At 42.3% G+C, this 16,325-nt stretch overlaps 5 protein-coding genes across 5 annotated transcripts; 2 read left to right on the top strand and 3 right to left on the bottom strand.

Annotated features, from left to right (window-relative positions):
- Nucleotides 1-2,714: 2,714 nt before the first annotated feature.
- On the top strand, nt 2,715-3,713 carry LOZ57_003259 (uncharacterized protein; the record flags this gene model as incomplete). Its single annotated transcript, XM_049252310.1, has 3 exons — nt 2,715-2,911; nt 2,994-3,011; nt 3,065-3,713. The coding sequence occupies 3 exons, from the start codon at nt 2,715-2,717 to the stop codon at nt 3,711-3,713; spliced, it is 864 nt and encodes a 287-aa protein (XP_049108814.1).
- Nucleotides 3,714-4,024: 311 nt separating this feature from the next.
- On the bottom strand, nt 4,025-4,569 carry LOZ57_003258 (uncharacterized protein; the record flags this gene model as incomplete). The annotated part of the gene is made up of 3 exons (XM_049252309.1): nt 4,025-4,197; nt 4,262-4,362; nt 4,427-4,569. 3 exons carry the CDS (start codon nt 4,567-4,569, stop codon nt 4,025-4,027), a joined length of 417 nt encoding a protein of 138 aa, XP_049108813.1.
- A 7,077-nt stretch (nt 4,570-11,646) lies between these two features.
- LOZ57_003257 (uncharacterized protein) lies at nt 11,647-13,039 on the bottom strand (the record flags this gene model as incomplete). Its single annotated transcript, XM_049252308.1, has 2 exons — nt 11,647-12,839; nt 12,919-13,039. 2 exons carry the CDS (start codon nt 13,037-13,039, stop codon nt 11,647-11,649), a joined length of 1,314 nt encoding a protein of 437 aa, XP_049108812.1.
- Nucleotides 13,040-14,343: 1,304 nt separating this feature from the next.
- Nucleotides 14,344-15,327, bottom strand: LOZ57_003256 (uncharacterized protein; the record flags this gene model as incomplete). Its single annotated transcript, XM_049252307.1, has 1 exon — nt 14,344-15,327. One exon carries the CDS (start codon nt 15,325-15,327, stop codon nt 14,344-14,346), a length of 984 nt encoding a protein of 327 aa, XP_049108811.1.
- A 460-nt stretch (nt 15,328-15,787) lies between these two features.
- APC11 (ubiquitin-protein ligase Anaphase Promoting Complex) lies at nt 15,788-16,228 on the top strand (the record flags this gene model as incomplete). Its single annotated transcript, XM_049252306.1, has 4 exons — nt 15,788-15,929; nt 15,990-16,021; nt 16,078-16,141; nt 16,200-16,228. 4 exons carry the CDS (start codon nt 15,788-15,790, stop codon nt 16,226-16,228), a joined length of 267 nt encoding a protein of 88 aa, XP_049108810.1.
- Between the last annotated feature and the right edge of the window lie 97 nt (nt 16,229-16,325).

The raw sequence follows: 16,325 nt of genomic DNA, 5'->3' as shown, positions 1-16,325 counted from the left end.
ACTTAATGCGCTTCCTTGATAGTCCGCGTCATCCAATAGCCAGAGACCCTCGGGGCGCTTGTCAACAGTAGTAGTCCGTGAAGAAGAATTCCGCCGATGGCAACCTCCACTGCGGAATCGTGTGCTGGCGTCGCCTAGACCGATGCTGCTCGAGCAATCCTCAGAGAAACACGCACCTGACTGGCGCCCGCAGGCCAGCCGCGGCCCAAGCGGGGGGCCTCTCCACTTCATGTCAAGGCCTCGGACGGCGGGGCCCACAGGGCAGATCCTAATGCTTCCTGGTTTGCTCAAACCCAGCGAGTTCCCTGTCAATAGGCCCATGGCTTGTTGCTTCAGTACTAGGACAAAAGGTTGCACAGGAGTTCTCGTGCTCTACTCTTCGTCATGAATGTCGAAATATGCAGTATGGGCTTGCGAAGGTCAAGTTACAGGCATCAAGCGGACTACTTTTACTACATCCTACATGCATTATAGTGGAAAGTCTAAAAGTGCATGTAACTACGCGGCTCCCTAGCGCGCGGTGGGTGGGTAGGTAGGTAACGGCAAACCATTGCTCACCGCAATTGACTGTTCTCGAATCGGAGAGGGTCGGCTATACGACTTTACCTTTTAGGAAGGACGGTTTATTCTCACTGAACAAAAGACCATAATTTCGTAATAATTGCTACTTGTCGGAACCATGGTACCTAGTTGCCTGTGCATAAACTGATAATTCTGCTTCAAACAAATAAGTCTGGCCATTCCGCAATGCTGTACGGAGTACACGTTTTTTCTTCCTCAATTCTGGAGTCCATCTTTCTTGTCTTCCCCCTTTTCTCCGAAATACTATTAGCTCTCCCTTATCAAGGTTAACATATTGGGTTATCAAGACATGGAGGCTGTACATGCATATGCCCTGCTTGGATGCCTTGGTACCATGAAGCTAGGTAGCTAGTAGGCGTTAACCGGCTCTCTAAATAACGTGGGCTCCTTACAGCTACCAAGGTATATATTTCTCTGAACATCATGCACATGGGCACTCGTCAAAAAGGGACCTACTATCTTCATGAGAATCCCATACCCTGCCCTTCTGTTCGGCCCCTCGTCGATTCATTCTACATACCTTACACAGACCATACCATATCACGTTCACAAAGAAGACCATTGCCACAATATGCAGCTAGGACTATGGATCCTATAATTTGGCTGAATAGTCCGCTCTTCGGCGTTGTTGGAAGTCTAAATAAAACCTCAAATATTTGCGCTATAATATGGGAATTTCCTTTACGATACGGAGTACACGTGCAGGAAACCCTGGTTTGGCAGGTGCCGTTGTCAGAGCCTTTCCGCAACAGAGTACTCCGTATAGGCCAACGTACTTCTGCCTCAACCAGCGGGGGTATGCTTGTATGGGGGAGTTGCTACTTGGCTAAGAATATTATTAGTCCAACTTTTGGCTGCGTCCATAACGTCATCTTCTGCAGGCTGCCGTCTAAGCCAACATCGTTTCCCTTAGCTTTAGGACTATGCTCAAGAGTGCAACTGAGTCACGATACTTTGCAAGGGCTTAAGAGATGAAAAAAAAACCTTGAGCTCGAATATGTAAGAATGTTTTACTCGAGATCTGCCGGTCTTATGTAAATGAGGGCTCGTAGATGGATGATTCCTTCTGCAAGCAACTCCTGGATGCCGAGAATGGTATCGTCATTGTCTAAATTCAAACCAGGCCAGAGTATTTCGTGGCCCATTTTCACAAGCCAATGTTTCAGGGTATTGTTATTGCAATAATGCCACTCCGCGATTGGCGCCGGGAGAAATCTGAAGGGCATTTCGGAGTTCTCTGTTCGGCACACCTTTTGAACTGCTTGCCGCACCTCGGGGCCCGGTGGATTGGATCAGAATAGTACCAACATCCAAGATCGGGTCAATAATCATTTATTCCTAAAAAGAGGATCTTGTTTGACGAATATTTTGAAGATGTTGGTCGGAAGCTCGATGCATCTACATGCATACACTGGTTCAGTGTCGGCTTCGGCTTCGACTTCGAGCCTGATGATAAAGAGGCCTGTTTTATCATTCATAGACTCTCAAGGTGCTATTTTAGAGGTTTGACGAAATAGTTAACGCACCAGCAACCTCAAAAACAGCAGCCCGAGGAGGTGCGGGATATTATCAGCAATGGCGCACTGTATGACAGCTTCGTATCTGCGTGTGGTGAGTCGTGATATGGGGTGCTATTGGGGCTCAGTGTGTAGGTTCTGGCATTATCTCAACAACGTCGGCAATAACCCGGCAATTCCGGTGAGCGGGGTGGATTCGCCATGAAGAAAGGTGAAATCATACTCCTTATGGAGTACATGGGGCGAAAAAGCAGTGATGGTCTGAGATCCTTTGGCTAGGGCACATACGCCTGGCCCAACACTGAGTGTATGGTTGTGTGTAAATTCGCTTACCGGTTGATCAAAAATGATGGAATCTACTCCGTACAGCGTCTACTTCGTGCCTGGCGCAAGGTCTCTCGAACCCCCTGAAATACTTGCTCGCAGCGCGGTGGCGCCCAGCTCTGCTTCTGGACTAGCGTTCTTGGTCGATTGCTTAATCAGCATCCCATAATGGTAAGTCCTCCCGAAGGCCCGCGCCGGCCGTGCGTAGTCAGCAGATGCACCAGGTGATTGGCAATGGCTTGGCACTGTGTCCCACTGGATTGAGCTTGGAGAACTATCGACAGGGACGATATGGCCGGCAACAAACGCACCTGGGAGGGCAAGGTTGTCCCGCCATCGCAAGAAAATACAGATATGGCCACACTAGAGCAGCAGACGCCCATCATCTCGCTCTTCGGCTATTTCCGGACTGAATTAGAACAGCACCATGACCGTCGCGAACGCGTCATTAAAGCGTCGCGCGACATCACGGCGTTGAGTAAGAAGATGTAAGTAGTTTAAAATAATTCAGAACCTTATGTTTATGATTTTGGTGGGGCCTTACCTGTCCAAACTAACTACCCGTCATAGTATCTTCGCGCTGCACAGGTAGTGCGGTTCCTACTGCCCAGCTCTCTTGACCTTTCTTAACAGTTATATAGACTCCGAAATCTAGGCGGGACAATTCCTAAGAATATTGCTAAGGAGAATACTGAGCGTTTTGCCCAAATTGATGCGCTCTTCAAGTCTCTCGTTCCTGATCTCTCCGGAATCAACGCCTGGAGGTACGAATATCAAATTACTTGGGGCATACAAGAATATATTGAAGCGCTTTCTTTCCAGTATTACGCTGAAAACCAACGGCTAATAAGTCTGGATGCTGTGAGGGGGTCACTTCCCCCAGAAATCCTAGTCACAGAGACGGATTATGTGTTGGGGCTATTTGACTTGACTGGGGAATTGATGCGGTTTGCTATCACAAACATTGGGAAAGGCGGCCCCCGCTCTCAGACTACCCTTGCTGGCGCGAATGTTGACGGATCCGGTGAGGCGGCACAGTCAAACCTTGTGAGTGAGTCGGCCGCCGAAGGGATCATGGTTGACCTGCGGGAATTGCGGGCCATGTTCGAGAAGTTGAACGTGCCTAGAGGCCATTCCTTGAACAAAGAGTTGGCAAAGAAAATGGAGGTCATGCAGGCTAGTGTAGAGAAGGTAGAACAAGCCGCATACGGGCTCCTAATTAGGGGGCGGGAGCGACCGCAGGGATGGATACCTGACGTTTCCAGTGCCGCACCTGTTGAGAGTTACTAACGTATGCCCGGTCCGTATTGATATACGTCGGATTTATCCCGTTAGCCCCTGCACGACCAAATCGGCGCTACGGCTTTATGGGATTGTGTATCTGTTAAAATTGTTTGTCTAACATCACTAGCCTGTTCCTGCTATCGTCACACGTGTATCCATGCCCTGAAAGAGTGAAGCGGAGATTCTATCTCAGTCTTGTCCGATCACCTCCGTAACAAATCATAAAAGAACCAAAAACGCTGAAGTACAAATGAGAACACACACAATAGGCCATATATCGTATCAATTCCACCACTGATGATTTCCTCCCGTTCTTATCAGACCTCTACGGGGTTCTCGTTTTCGGCCAAAATTCCGTTCTTTATCAGCTCCTCTGGTTTGGGCCTATTTTGAATCTTGTGTTCTAAGCTATCTGCAAGCATGTGTTTTTCCAACTCTTTCGCATGGGCCTGCAGGGCTGGAGCGGCGTTCGAAGAAGGCAGGATATTTCCTAACGTTGGCATTTTAGTAAGGCTATGAAATCAAACAACATAGGAGCCGGGCGCAGGGCATACGTTCGATGAGGGAGTCCCTGTCTGGCCGCTTCTCCAAATTGCGTTTCAAGTTATCCATTGCACGGTGACGAGCCAGTTCCTGCTGTGCAGCCTGAAGAGATCTGGAATTTGCATAGTTAGTAGCCTAAGGTGCTTGCAGGCACGAAGTAGAGCCAAAACGCATACGGAGCAGCAGTTGTGTCCAGAAGAATGTGTCTGTCTTTAAGCTCTTGTGGATCAGGACGTCGCTGGAGACTTTTCTCCAAGGAGCTACGATGCTCAGCGGTGGGCGAGAGGGGGGTCTCGTCGACAAGTGGGGTGTCGGCCATGATCACAAGGTACGGAGAACGGAGTAGTCAACTAGAAAAGAATGGGCGATGCAGTTGGGTTACAAAATAAGAGGATCGAGGTTATATACGGCACACTCAAGCAGATATCGTTCGACGCAGGAATAGGGCAGCCAGAGAGGGTGTAGTGAACCCAGCCAGGCACCAGTCTCGTGTTATATAGATCAGGGGAGGCGCGCATGTTTCGGCGACGCTGTTTGGTTTGTTTGTCTTGGTCAAATGACGATGCCACCTGTTGAGCAGGAGTCAGGTGACTTGTCAGGTGACCAGGTCTCCGAAGGAGGAACCGGAGAACCGTAGGTTCACCACCTCCTCTTCTCAACCACAGTACCAATTTCATTATCTTTGTCTATCAGGCTGGTGGAGGTTTGCTAGGGGTTTTTCATATGTTTTTCCCATAGCCTTGGTTATAGCATGTTTGTCTATAAGTATCCATGTCTTGTTCATTAGAAGTAAGATCAGATGCAATATTATAGATGCTCAGTCACATGATCATTACATGCTTCTGTGTTGTTCAATAGTTATGAGCCCAGACTCTTTCAAGAATTTGATTATTATCTAAAAATATGTTCAAGATACTTTATTTTACTCTTGTTATTCATACAAATAGAGGTTACTATTAAGTATCTTGAGATCATACATTGAACTCTCTATTTAAGCTTAAATCTTAATTGCAGAGTTCACAGAAATCTAATGCATCTATATATTTACTGATCTAAGTCTATGGAAAATCATAATCTAGAATCAATGTCTCACTTCAATAATTAATTAAAAATGAACAAATTGTCTAGAAGAGTTGTTATGCTGAATAGTTCTGATGATTGAAAAGAATGAATTGAAGACATCAAGCATTTAGCAAATCTTCACTGATTGTGATCATACATTGATTCAACAAAAGAAACACATTTCAAACTTCAGAAATCTGTTATAGAGAATTTTCTTTCTTCTGAGAAAATCAAAAAAATCACAACTTCTGCAGATATGAAACATGCAAGAAATATGCAAAGAGATCAATACAGAACTTGAGAGAAGAGAGTTTTAGCAATGCAAGAGCTACAGAAGACAATAAGAGATCATGTAAATTCATCTCTGAGAATTCTTACAATAAGTGAATTGAGTGACATAGAAGCTACTGCAAAAGAACATCTGAAAGCTCTATATACTAGAAATGTGGTGAATGCTTCTCAATTGAAAGCTAGACTAGTAGAGAGATTCAAAATTCTAGAAGATGGATCAAAAAATCAAGCAATTGAAGCATATTTGCTGAACTACAAAGAAGCATTAAATCAGACTATTATGTACAATATGTATGAATATATCTGCAAATCTTTTGTCTTCAAACAATTTCTGAGAGCAATCTCTCAGAATTACAGAAAGTTCTTCTATATGTATCTGTCAAAGCTTCTAACTGAAGAGAATTTGAATTGAAAGCATGAGCTAGATGTTTATAGACATATTCAAATATTTCAGCAGACATTAAAGAAGGATTCTGAGCCAGATCAACAGAATAAGCTGTCAGCATACTCCATCAAAAAGATAGTTCAAAATAAGCTGTTGGGGAAGAATAATGAAAATATGAACTCTGCATGTCTTTGCAGAGAGCATCATGATTGAGCATACTGTTCATATTTTAATCCACTTATTCAATCAACAGGCTGGAAACTGGATCCAAAAATTGATAATAATAAGGTCAAGAAAGCATTGAAGAATCCAGTGAATGAAAGAAAATTAAAGAAAAAGATTGCAAATTGAAAGAAATTGAAGAATTCAAATACTACTGAAGAAGCTAGTGCTTCAGATAATGCAATAAACAGTGGTGCTAACAAAGCTGTTGTCAAGACATTCTCTAACTCAACTATCTTTGCTTTCATAACAGTTTTTAACTCCACTAACATGAGCAATAAATATGAACTCTATTCATTATGGAACAGCTTCATATTAGATGGGGGTGCAGATGCACATATTTGCAATGATTTTACAAGATTTCAAAACTATCAGAACACTAATTCTTTGGATATTGTGCTTGTTGAAAATACTTATTGTAAAATTCATGAATATGATGATGTTGAAGTTTATACTCAAACATCAGCAGATGCTGGCAAGATATTACTAAAGAATGTTCTCTACATTTCTGACTTTCATACAAATCTAGTAGTGCATGAATTGCTGTGTGTGAAGAATTGTTATTTGGACAACAAGTCTCTTACAGTTTACTACACTGGCACAAGGGATATCTTGTTCAATTTGACTGTTAAAGAGAGAAAAATGGTTGTTGAATACAGATCTATTAACATTACAACAGACAGTATAACAAAGAGTGTTTTTACTGTCTTGTTGAGTGAAGATTTAATTAAAAAACTATTGACAGTGTTGGTCTTCAGTTCACTAGAAACAATGAATATTTGGCATTTGAGACTTGATTATCTAGAAAGAGAGTCTCTGACTCATCTTCTGAAGATGTCTACTGATGTGAAATTTGCAAAGATCTCTCAGAGTTCTCTAACAGTGAAGTGCAGATTTTGTGCTCTTTCAAAAGTAAAGTAAATCATACACAGAACACTGTTGAAAAGATCTACACATCTGTTCATGAAGATGTCTATTGATCTCATACAGTTTGCTTCAGATTATAATGGAGATAGATGGGCAGTTCACTTATATTGTGATTATACTCATCTGCACTACATGGAAACAATGCAGCAAAAATCCAAAAGTTTGACATGCACAGCAAAAATGATAAGAGTAATTCTCAATTTATATCAATTAACTATCTTGACTATTTAGATTGACAGAGAAATCTCTATGCAGTCAGAACTGACAGCTTTGGCTCAAACATATGATATAGTTGTTCAATGTTTGACATTCTACACATCAGCTCAAAATGGAGCTGCAGAATGTGCAGAAGCTTTAATAACAATGACAGTACATACAATGTAAATTGAAGTCAACTTGTCTGAGAATTTGTGGTCAGAATGTGTCAAGACTGCAGCATATATTTTAAACAGAATTTTGATTAAAGATCTTGATTGAAACACTTCTCTTGAATTCTTAGAGAAATATCTTTGAACTGCAACTTCTTTAACTGAAATTAGACATATAAGAGTTTTTGGCTGTAGAGTGTATTCTTTAATTAAGAATGCACAATACAGAAGAAATCAGAAGCTGACTTCTAGAGTGAAAGTTGAATATCTCATTGAATATAAATCAACAAATATTTTTTGCATTTGAATTTCAGTATGATGAAAGATTATATTAATGAGAGATGTTATATTCAACAAAGATATGCTATTTAATTCTAATGAGATTAGCAGTAAGCTTTTATTACAGAAGAGCTTCATTGTGCTGAATACAATATCTTTTGTTGAAGTAAGTGATATTAACAAAATGAGCTTGAGCAAGCATGACAGCAAAGATGAAGACTCTGAGAAGAATACATCACATAAAAGTCATAAGACTGTTGATCAGTCAATAAGATCAATGAAAACAATGACTAAGACACTAACTGATCAATCAGAAGAGACATGTGCATTGTCAACATCAGAATCTACATCAGAGTCATCAGCTTCAGACATCTACACTTAATTTCTTTCAGATGATTCAATAACATCATTGACTGAAATAGAGATGCTGAATCAACTTTCATTGACAGTCAATCATTCTGTCACAGAAGCTACAGAGACAGTGAGTGATGTTGTAGTTGAGCTGTCTGAAGATATAACATCTACTACACTTTCTGCTGCTAGCTCTACAGAGGCAGTGAGCACAAATGACAGACAATTAATAGTCAATTGTTCTGTCACAGAGATGATGAGCACTAATGACAGAATTTTGACAGTCAATCATTTTGCCACAGAAGTAGTGAATGACTCAGTCAGAGTGAGCTTGAACAAGCAATCTTTATCTTCTAGATGAAGTGCTAGAATAAAATGCCAAAATGCAGATTGAATTGACAGATGAAAAGCTTATACAGTGATTCTGCAGCAAACAGCACAATTGAATTCATTTTATAGAGACTATTTAACAGCTTTTACAATTATGAATTCTAGACTTTACAGAGAGAATCTTCCAAAGTCTTCAAAACATTATTTTTCAATGTTGCAACATTCACATGCTGGTGGGTTTAAGACCATCATGGATGTGGAAATGGAGAAGCTATGAACAAAGAAATGCTTTGAAGAAGTAGAGAGCTCAGAAGAAATATGTTCAATCTCTTTAATGTGAATTTATATGTACAAATTTAATGTTAACAGTTTTTTGAAATGTTATAAGACAAGGCTTGTTTTTTGCAGAGATCTGAATATCAATAATAAACATGACATCTATGCTACTACACTCACTGTGCAGATATTTCACCTTTTAATGACTATAACAGCTTATTTTGAAATGGAGACCTTTCAGATTGACACTATTAATGCATTTATTAATGCTTCATTTGATAAATCTGTTTATTGCAGACTGGCAGAGAGTTATGATAAGAAAAGAGATGTTTGAAAGATTCTATGTGTCTTATATGATCACTTTAAATCTTCACAACTTTGATACAAAGATCTCACTTCAACACTCCAGAAGCTAAAATTCTGTCAGATTTGTGAAGAATCATGTCTATTCATTGATAAGAATATTATTATCTTCTTTTACATGAATGACATAGTATTTTTATATCACAGAAAGAATGTTGGAACATTTGAGCAGTTATTGAAGAATCTACAGATGCATTACAAGCTTCAAGAGATTGAAGAGCTAGAGTGATTTCTAGATATTCATGTCTTACATAATAGAAATGCTCAGAAGCTTTTGCTGTGTCAGAATAGTTATATTGAGAAGATTGCTAATAAGTTCAATCTTACAGAGTTGAAGTCATCACATACATCAATGATAACTGTGAATATAGCTTCTTATATGGGGGTGCAAGATAAGTAACAAATACATGTCTATCAACAGAAGATTGATTCAGCTCTCTACACTGCTATTATAACACAGTCTGATATTTCATTTGCTACTGCAAAATTAAGTGAGGCTTTGATTAACTCAGAATCAGAACACCATACAGCAATTGAGAGAATTATCTCATATGCTTTTTCAATAAAGTATTATGCTTTTGAATTTCATGCCAAGAAGGAGTTGGATACCCAGAGTAATAATAATATTAACAACATCATGAACACTCATTTAATAATCATCAGTGATTCTTCTTTTGCAGATGATTTGAGCTCTAGATGCTTCTCTCAGAGCTTCATATTTAAGCTCTTTAAAGACTTAATTGATTGGAAATTCTTCAGACAAAAGATCATTACAACATCTTCAATGGAAGCTGAGCTTTTAGTACTATTCTATACAGCAAAAGAGATCATGTGGTGGAAATGCTTATTTAAGAATATTATGTTGAAATTAGAAAGAGATTTTGATATTTTATGTGATAATTTGCAAATGATACAGTTACTGATTTCAGCAGCTTCACAACTAATTATTAAGCTTCATCACATTGATATTCATCACCACTGATTACAGCAAGCAGTTACTAATAAGAAATTGAATATTAGCTGAATTGAAAGCAATAATATGCCTGCAGATGACTTAACAAAGATCTTGTCTAGACAGAAATTTAAAAGATTCATTAAGCAATTGAGACTTGTGAATATTGATTATTTGATAGAGAGAGATTCATCATCTATGCTGCTGCCAAAACTACAGAGACATATTGAGCAGAAGTCAGATGACTTGTTAAATGATCAGATCTCTGAAGAAGAAATCAGAGAACTGTAGATTTGCCATCTTCTCTTCTTGACCACAGTATCAATTTCATTATCTTTGTCTATTGGGCTGGTGGAGGTTTGCTAGGGGTTTTTCATATGTTTTTCCCATAGCCTTGGTTAGCTTTGCTTTTGAAAGAGTGCAAGACCTGCACTCCACCATTAGAGGACCCTGAGGGATATCAGATGACTAAGCAACTCAACTAAAAAGGTGACCACCTTAAAGATCACTCAGCATTAGTCATTGTCTGTCTGTTCTAACACACCTCTTCAGTTCTAGTTCATTACTACTTTAGTGAGCAGAGCTGGAAAGCCACTATACTGCAGTTTTTAAGTGAATCTTCATAACCAGTCAATCTTTTTTCACTAGTCACAGTGTGATTTGAACTCTGGGTGTTGACAAAGCATCAGCCAGGCTCATAACTATCAGACAACTAAGCAACTCAACTAAAAAGGTGACCACCTTAAAGATCACTCAGCATTAGTCATTGTCTGTCTGTTCTAACACCACCCCACATTCGGGTGTAGCGTGGGGCAACTGGCTTGGCAGCACCAATAATAGCACTGGGAGTGAGAGATGCGCATAATGAAAAACCCCTGGAAATTAACTGCTGACTAGCCAACATGGGCACACCAACAAGCAAAAAGAATGAGAATGAAATGCTGGCACCAGCAGACTAGAAACCGTCACATCTGGTCCAATCTTCACAGAATAATACCATCTCACCAAACAAGGCCAACAGCAATCTACTAAATACATACTGCTCACCAAACAGGGTACCTACCGCCAAACGGTCGTTGGAATCAGGCATGGCGGGGAAAGGGTCATTCGAGCCAGTTTGCAGCATTGTATCAAAAAGGTTGAGTCTGGAAAAGCAAAGAGAAAAAGAGAAAGAGAAAGAGGAACTTGCCCACGAGGCCCACCCATCGCCCCCTTTGTTGAAAAATGGGTGGTAACCATTGAATTGCAAATTGCAGGGCCTAGAGAGAGGATCTTTTTGGGACATCATGTCAAGAGGTGGTCGGCACCCGATGCCACCGTAAAGAAATTATACATACGCATGCTCTGCGTTGCAATCGATTCCACATTAAATTTCGCGCTTCCATCAAAGAAAAGAAGTGGGCCTCTGAGCCCTGGGCGGTCTCGAAAATTGATCAAGGGTTATGATCCGCGGTTAGGGCACGTTAAACTCGCTGCCATCAAACCAGCACCGTATTTGTTCATGAAAACTTTGTTATTTAAGCCTGGCCGCTTTCCAACAACCCCAGTTTCTCACAGGGAAATAGATGGTTATTGGAAATCCACTGTAAATCAAGGTACCCAGAGTCTTCCACGGCCTCTGCCAGTACCTCGAAACATGCCACCCCCACGAGGAGCCCCACGGCGACCTGATCCATTTGGTCGATGGAGATGCCCAGCGGATCCGCGATGAGTATTGTTTGTGTTGGGGCCACCCTGTGGCTTAGCAACGCCGACGTTACGGTTGAACGAGTCAGGGTCGATTGGGACAGAGGGCACTTCGACATGTGGTTCTGAGGGTGAAGCAACCTTTCCTCTAGCGACACCATTGGTATGGTTGTTGGAAATTCGAGGGGCAACTGGAGAACTGTGAATGGATTTTCGCCCTTCGTTTCCAGGGGAACTGGGCTTTTTCTGGCCGCGAGGAACGAAAACGAGAACGTCTTCTTCACTTTCATCCTCGTATGACAATAGAGGCTTTGGATCATTATTAGGGTTCTTTTCCTGATATTTGCAATGGTTTTTGAACTCCTTTTCCTCATATATGATAGAAGTACGAAGCTGCGGGACATTCTTGACAGTGATGCCAAACTTCTGGGCCCATGTTTGAGTAGAGCGATCATTTGTAACGAGAATGCAGCCAGACGCTGCAGTATTGGCATCGGGATGGCCGTGAAGTCGCCAAATGATAGCATTAAGGAGCGGTTTAATCTCCTTTGGAACAATAGGATTAACGAAGACTGGCTCGGATCCATCCTCTTCATCAGCTGAGCTACTATCATTCCCTTGGGACCCTTCCAACTGGCGGCTTGTGTATTCAGGACTTGGATGCGAGCTACAGGTCGTTGAAGAGGTAGGAACGCTCAGAGTTCCAGTAGAGTTTGCATAGGTCGTATCAGCGTCTCTTTTGAAGTTTAGTTTGCTGAGGAGCATCTGGGACATCTCGTTGAGATCACTCATGCGCTTCGCGACTTCGACATCCTTCTCGGAAAGTTTTTGTTCCATAGGAGATGGTGGCGAGAGGGGGGCGGGGGTGGGGGCGGAAGGAGCTGAAGTGTTGACCATTTCCTCCTGGAACTCTGGCAAAATGTATTTCTCAACCTCTTCCCAAGTTTCAAACTGCTCCATAGGGCCCTGGAGAACGATCTTGGAGGTAGGGATACTGTGTTTTCCGGAAGTTACACGATCGAGGAAACGAACGGATTCGCGCGCGTTAACACCGATCTGGGAGGAAGCCTTTCTAAGGGAGCGAAGGCGTTCTAGGGCTTTATTCATACTCATTAGTCCTTCTTCAAGAGAGAGAAAACCTCCTTAGAACTGAGTATCTGATCGGTGTCCACATACTGTAAACCGGTACAATCAGGGTGATAGCACCCTGAGAAGTCCATTTTTTAATATCACCGATATTGGCGGCTAAGGCGGTCTCATCCACCACACAGTGAAAGATCTTGCGCCCCACTGACATGGCGAGATAGACGCTAGGTTGTAGAGGCAGATAATTGGAGCTTCGCACAGAGCAGGCGAGATCTTAGAGGAAAATACCACCTATCAAGGAGTTCCGGGAAATGTATGTGCTGTACGTAGTTAGAAAGATGGGAAACCAGGTAAAATATGTGTAACTTAGATGCCAACATGGCAAAGTCTAGGAGTGACTAGAGTGCGATGACAAAATGACTGACGTTCATGCGTCGATGGCAAACTCACAATGATGAATAAAGCCACTGCAGATAATTTTGTTAAGCATTTTTGGATCCGCTATGAGAGAGGAGCTGGCACAGAGCTAGCTGCGGAAACAGAACAGTCAGTAGAAGCACCAATGCCAGGCAGGTCGAGAGAAATGCAGAGCCAGCGCTCTCGACCAAGGTTGCAGGAGATGAAGTCGGTTGGGTTCCAGTGAGTCGATTGCGGCAGCGGTGGGGAGCAGCTGACTAAGCCAAAACGCAAGGTTGCTATCAGACGACTAAGCAACTCGACTAAAAAGGTGACCACCTTAAAGATCATTCAGCATTAGTCATTGTCTGTCTGTTCTAACACACCCCTTCAGTTCTAGTTCATTACTACTTTAGTGAGCAGAGCTGGAAAGCCACTATACTGCAGTTTTTAAGTGAATCTTCATAATCAGTCAATCTTTTTTCACTAGTTGCAGTGTGATTCAAACTCTGGGCATTGATGAAGCACCAGCCAGGCTCATAACTATCAGACAACTAAGCAACTCAACTAAAAAGGTGACCATCTTAAAGATCACTCAGCATTAGTCATTGTCTGTCTGTTCTAACACACCCCTTCAGTTCTAGTTCATTACTACTTTAGTGAGCAGAGCTGGAAAGCCACTATACTGCAGTTTTTAAGTGAACCTTCATAACCAGTCAATCTTTTTTCACTAGTTGCAGTGCAATTCAAACTCTGGGTGTTGATGAAGCGCCAGCTGGGCTCATAACTATCAGACGACTAAGCAACTTGACTAAAAAGGTGACCACCTTAAAGATCATTCAGCATTAGTCATTGTCTGTCTGTTCTAACAGTTGCGGATGGCACGGAGCTGGTTATGATATGGAAGGCAGAGCTACATTATTGAAATTGGCTACAGAAGTATGTATGGAAAACATGTATTTAATGACAGCTGCTCTGGGCAAAAAAAAATCCTCAATATGCTCTCACTCCTTGCGAATCAATCCGCTGTCTGGAGACACCCGCGCAGCCCATTCCCTACTTATCAATTAGCTTGAAGTTGCACTAAGGTCCGCTCCATATATCCAAATGATGGGAAACCTACGACCAACTTCCGTCATACAACCTTCTAGTCTCTGGGTTGCCATATCCAGCCTCATTCAAAGCCAGATCAATCACTGCAGCAGTAACCCCGGATCCGCAAGATGTGATGATCGATCGAGACGGGTCGACGCCCTTTGACTCGAATACTTTGCGTAGCTCCAACTCCGAGAGCAAGGCTTTGGTGTTTGGGTCAAGCAGATCCTGAAAAGGAATGCTAAGGGATCCTGGCATATGGCCCGACGACAACTCTGGTCGAGGCTCTGGGCTTTCCCCGGACCATCGACCCGCAGGACGGGCATCCAAAACTTGAACACCATCCGCACCTTCTTTTCCGTGATCTTGGCCAATCTGTTTCATTTCTTCAAAATAAACTACCATTTCCGGGTGATATGTGTCGACTTGGTACCTAGATCTCTCTTCAGTTGTAATCTCACCCGATTCAGTAGGATAACCTTCGTTGACCCATAGCCAAAAGTTATTCAAAATGCGAACATTAGGATGGCCAAAATATCTTAAGGTCCAGCCAACACGGGGAGCACTCATCAATCCCAGTTCTTCAGTATCATAGACCACAACTTCGTCGTCCCGACGTATTCCCAAAGTTTGCATAGCCTCCGCAAACCTTTCCTTTGTCGGCAGCATATGAGGATATGGCGAATTAGCATCCTTCACATCCTCTAAATCAAAGTAACGCGCTTGCGGGATCCGCTTTTTCTTAAATGATTCGATTCCGGTTCGACGTTCAGGGTCATTGGGCAAAAACCAAGCCGCGCAAAGGGGAATAACTCTAGGGGAAGTCGAGATCTTGGTCCGTACATTCTTTTTCAAGCCATCATTCAATTCTTTGGGTGTAATAAGGTAGGATGAAATCGAGCGGTGTTGGGATCTCGCCTGGGGAAGCGGGTTGATAGCACTGGTAAACCTGAGTCGAGGGAAAACACGTAATGAGAAAGCTGTAGGCTTGAGAGCAATGAAAGCCATTGTTCACGGGGAGAGGGTTTCGTATTGTTTAGTTTATTTGGTTCAGTAGTTCTTACATGACACAAGGACGTTGGTAGGGTACTTGGTATTAACAAAGCACAAGATGTGTGCTCTTCACGAAGGCGCGATCTTGTTTCTCCCCTACAACTTCTTTAACCCAGTCATCAATACATAACAGAGAATCTCCAAGCATGTATGGGATAAGCAACATACACTAAGAGTCACAAGACCAAGCATCATAGACTTTCTAGTCGGATTCAATTGTCCTCCGGAGTTGTCTATTTGTTGTGGGCATCACATCATTACGGAGTACAGAGAAACAAACCTTGGAGTTAGTTAATTAACTAACTAACCAACACTGGTGGAAGTTTCTTTTAAGCACGTGCCGAGAGAGTGACTTGTCGATTGCGTTTTCTCTGAGACGTTGTTGACATATCGGGGAGGATTCGGTGGGGAGGCAATGAAGGTCACGATTAAGCAATGGAATGCTGTAGCAACGTGGCGATGGGACATGCCAGAAGAAGATGTTTGTGGCATCTGTCGTGTCCAATTTGACGGTACCTGTCCGACTTGCAAATATCCTGGGGACGATTGCACACTTTGTGAGTATCTATCTGTATTCCTTGACTGCAGAGGCTGGAGCTCATTATCTACTTTGCTAGTGATTGGAAAATGTGGCCATTCATTCCATATGGTAAGCTGTCGACCATGAATTCCCTGAAAAGGCCGCTTATCGCTTATGCGTCTTAGCACTGCCTCTTAACATGGATTCAACAAGAGTCCTCTAAAGGCCTCTGTCCTATGTGCCGGCAGAGTAAGTTTGATTCTCTCCTCTTGCCATATCATATCGCCCATCCTAACATCTTCTGCAGAGTTTGAATGGAAGCAAGAAGACGAATGATTAAATGACAATTTCATAATACCCTTTTGCCAAATACTATTATTTGTTTTGACCAGATACATATGTCTTGCTCTACACCCATGGATTATACAGGGAG

Source organism: Ophidiomyces ophidiicola (genome assembly GCF_022830035.1).
Source record: "Ophidiomyces ophidiicola strain CBS 122913 chromosome Unknown scaffold_10, whole genome shotgun sequence".
Classification (NCBI taxonomy): domain Eukaryota; kingdom Fungi; phylum Ascomycota; class Eurotiomycetes; order Onygenales; family Onygenaceae; genus Ophidiomyces; species Ophidiomyces ophidiicola.
This window is presented reverse-complemented; position numbering and strand designations above follow the sequence as displayed.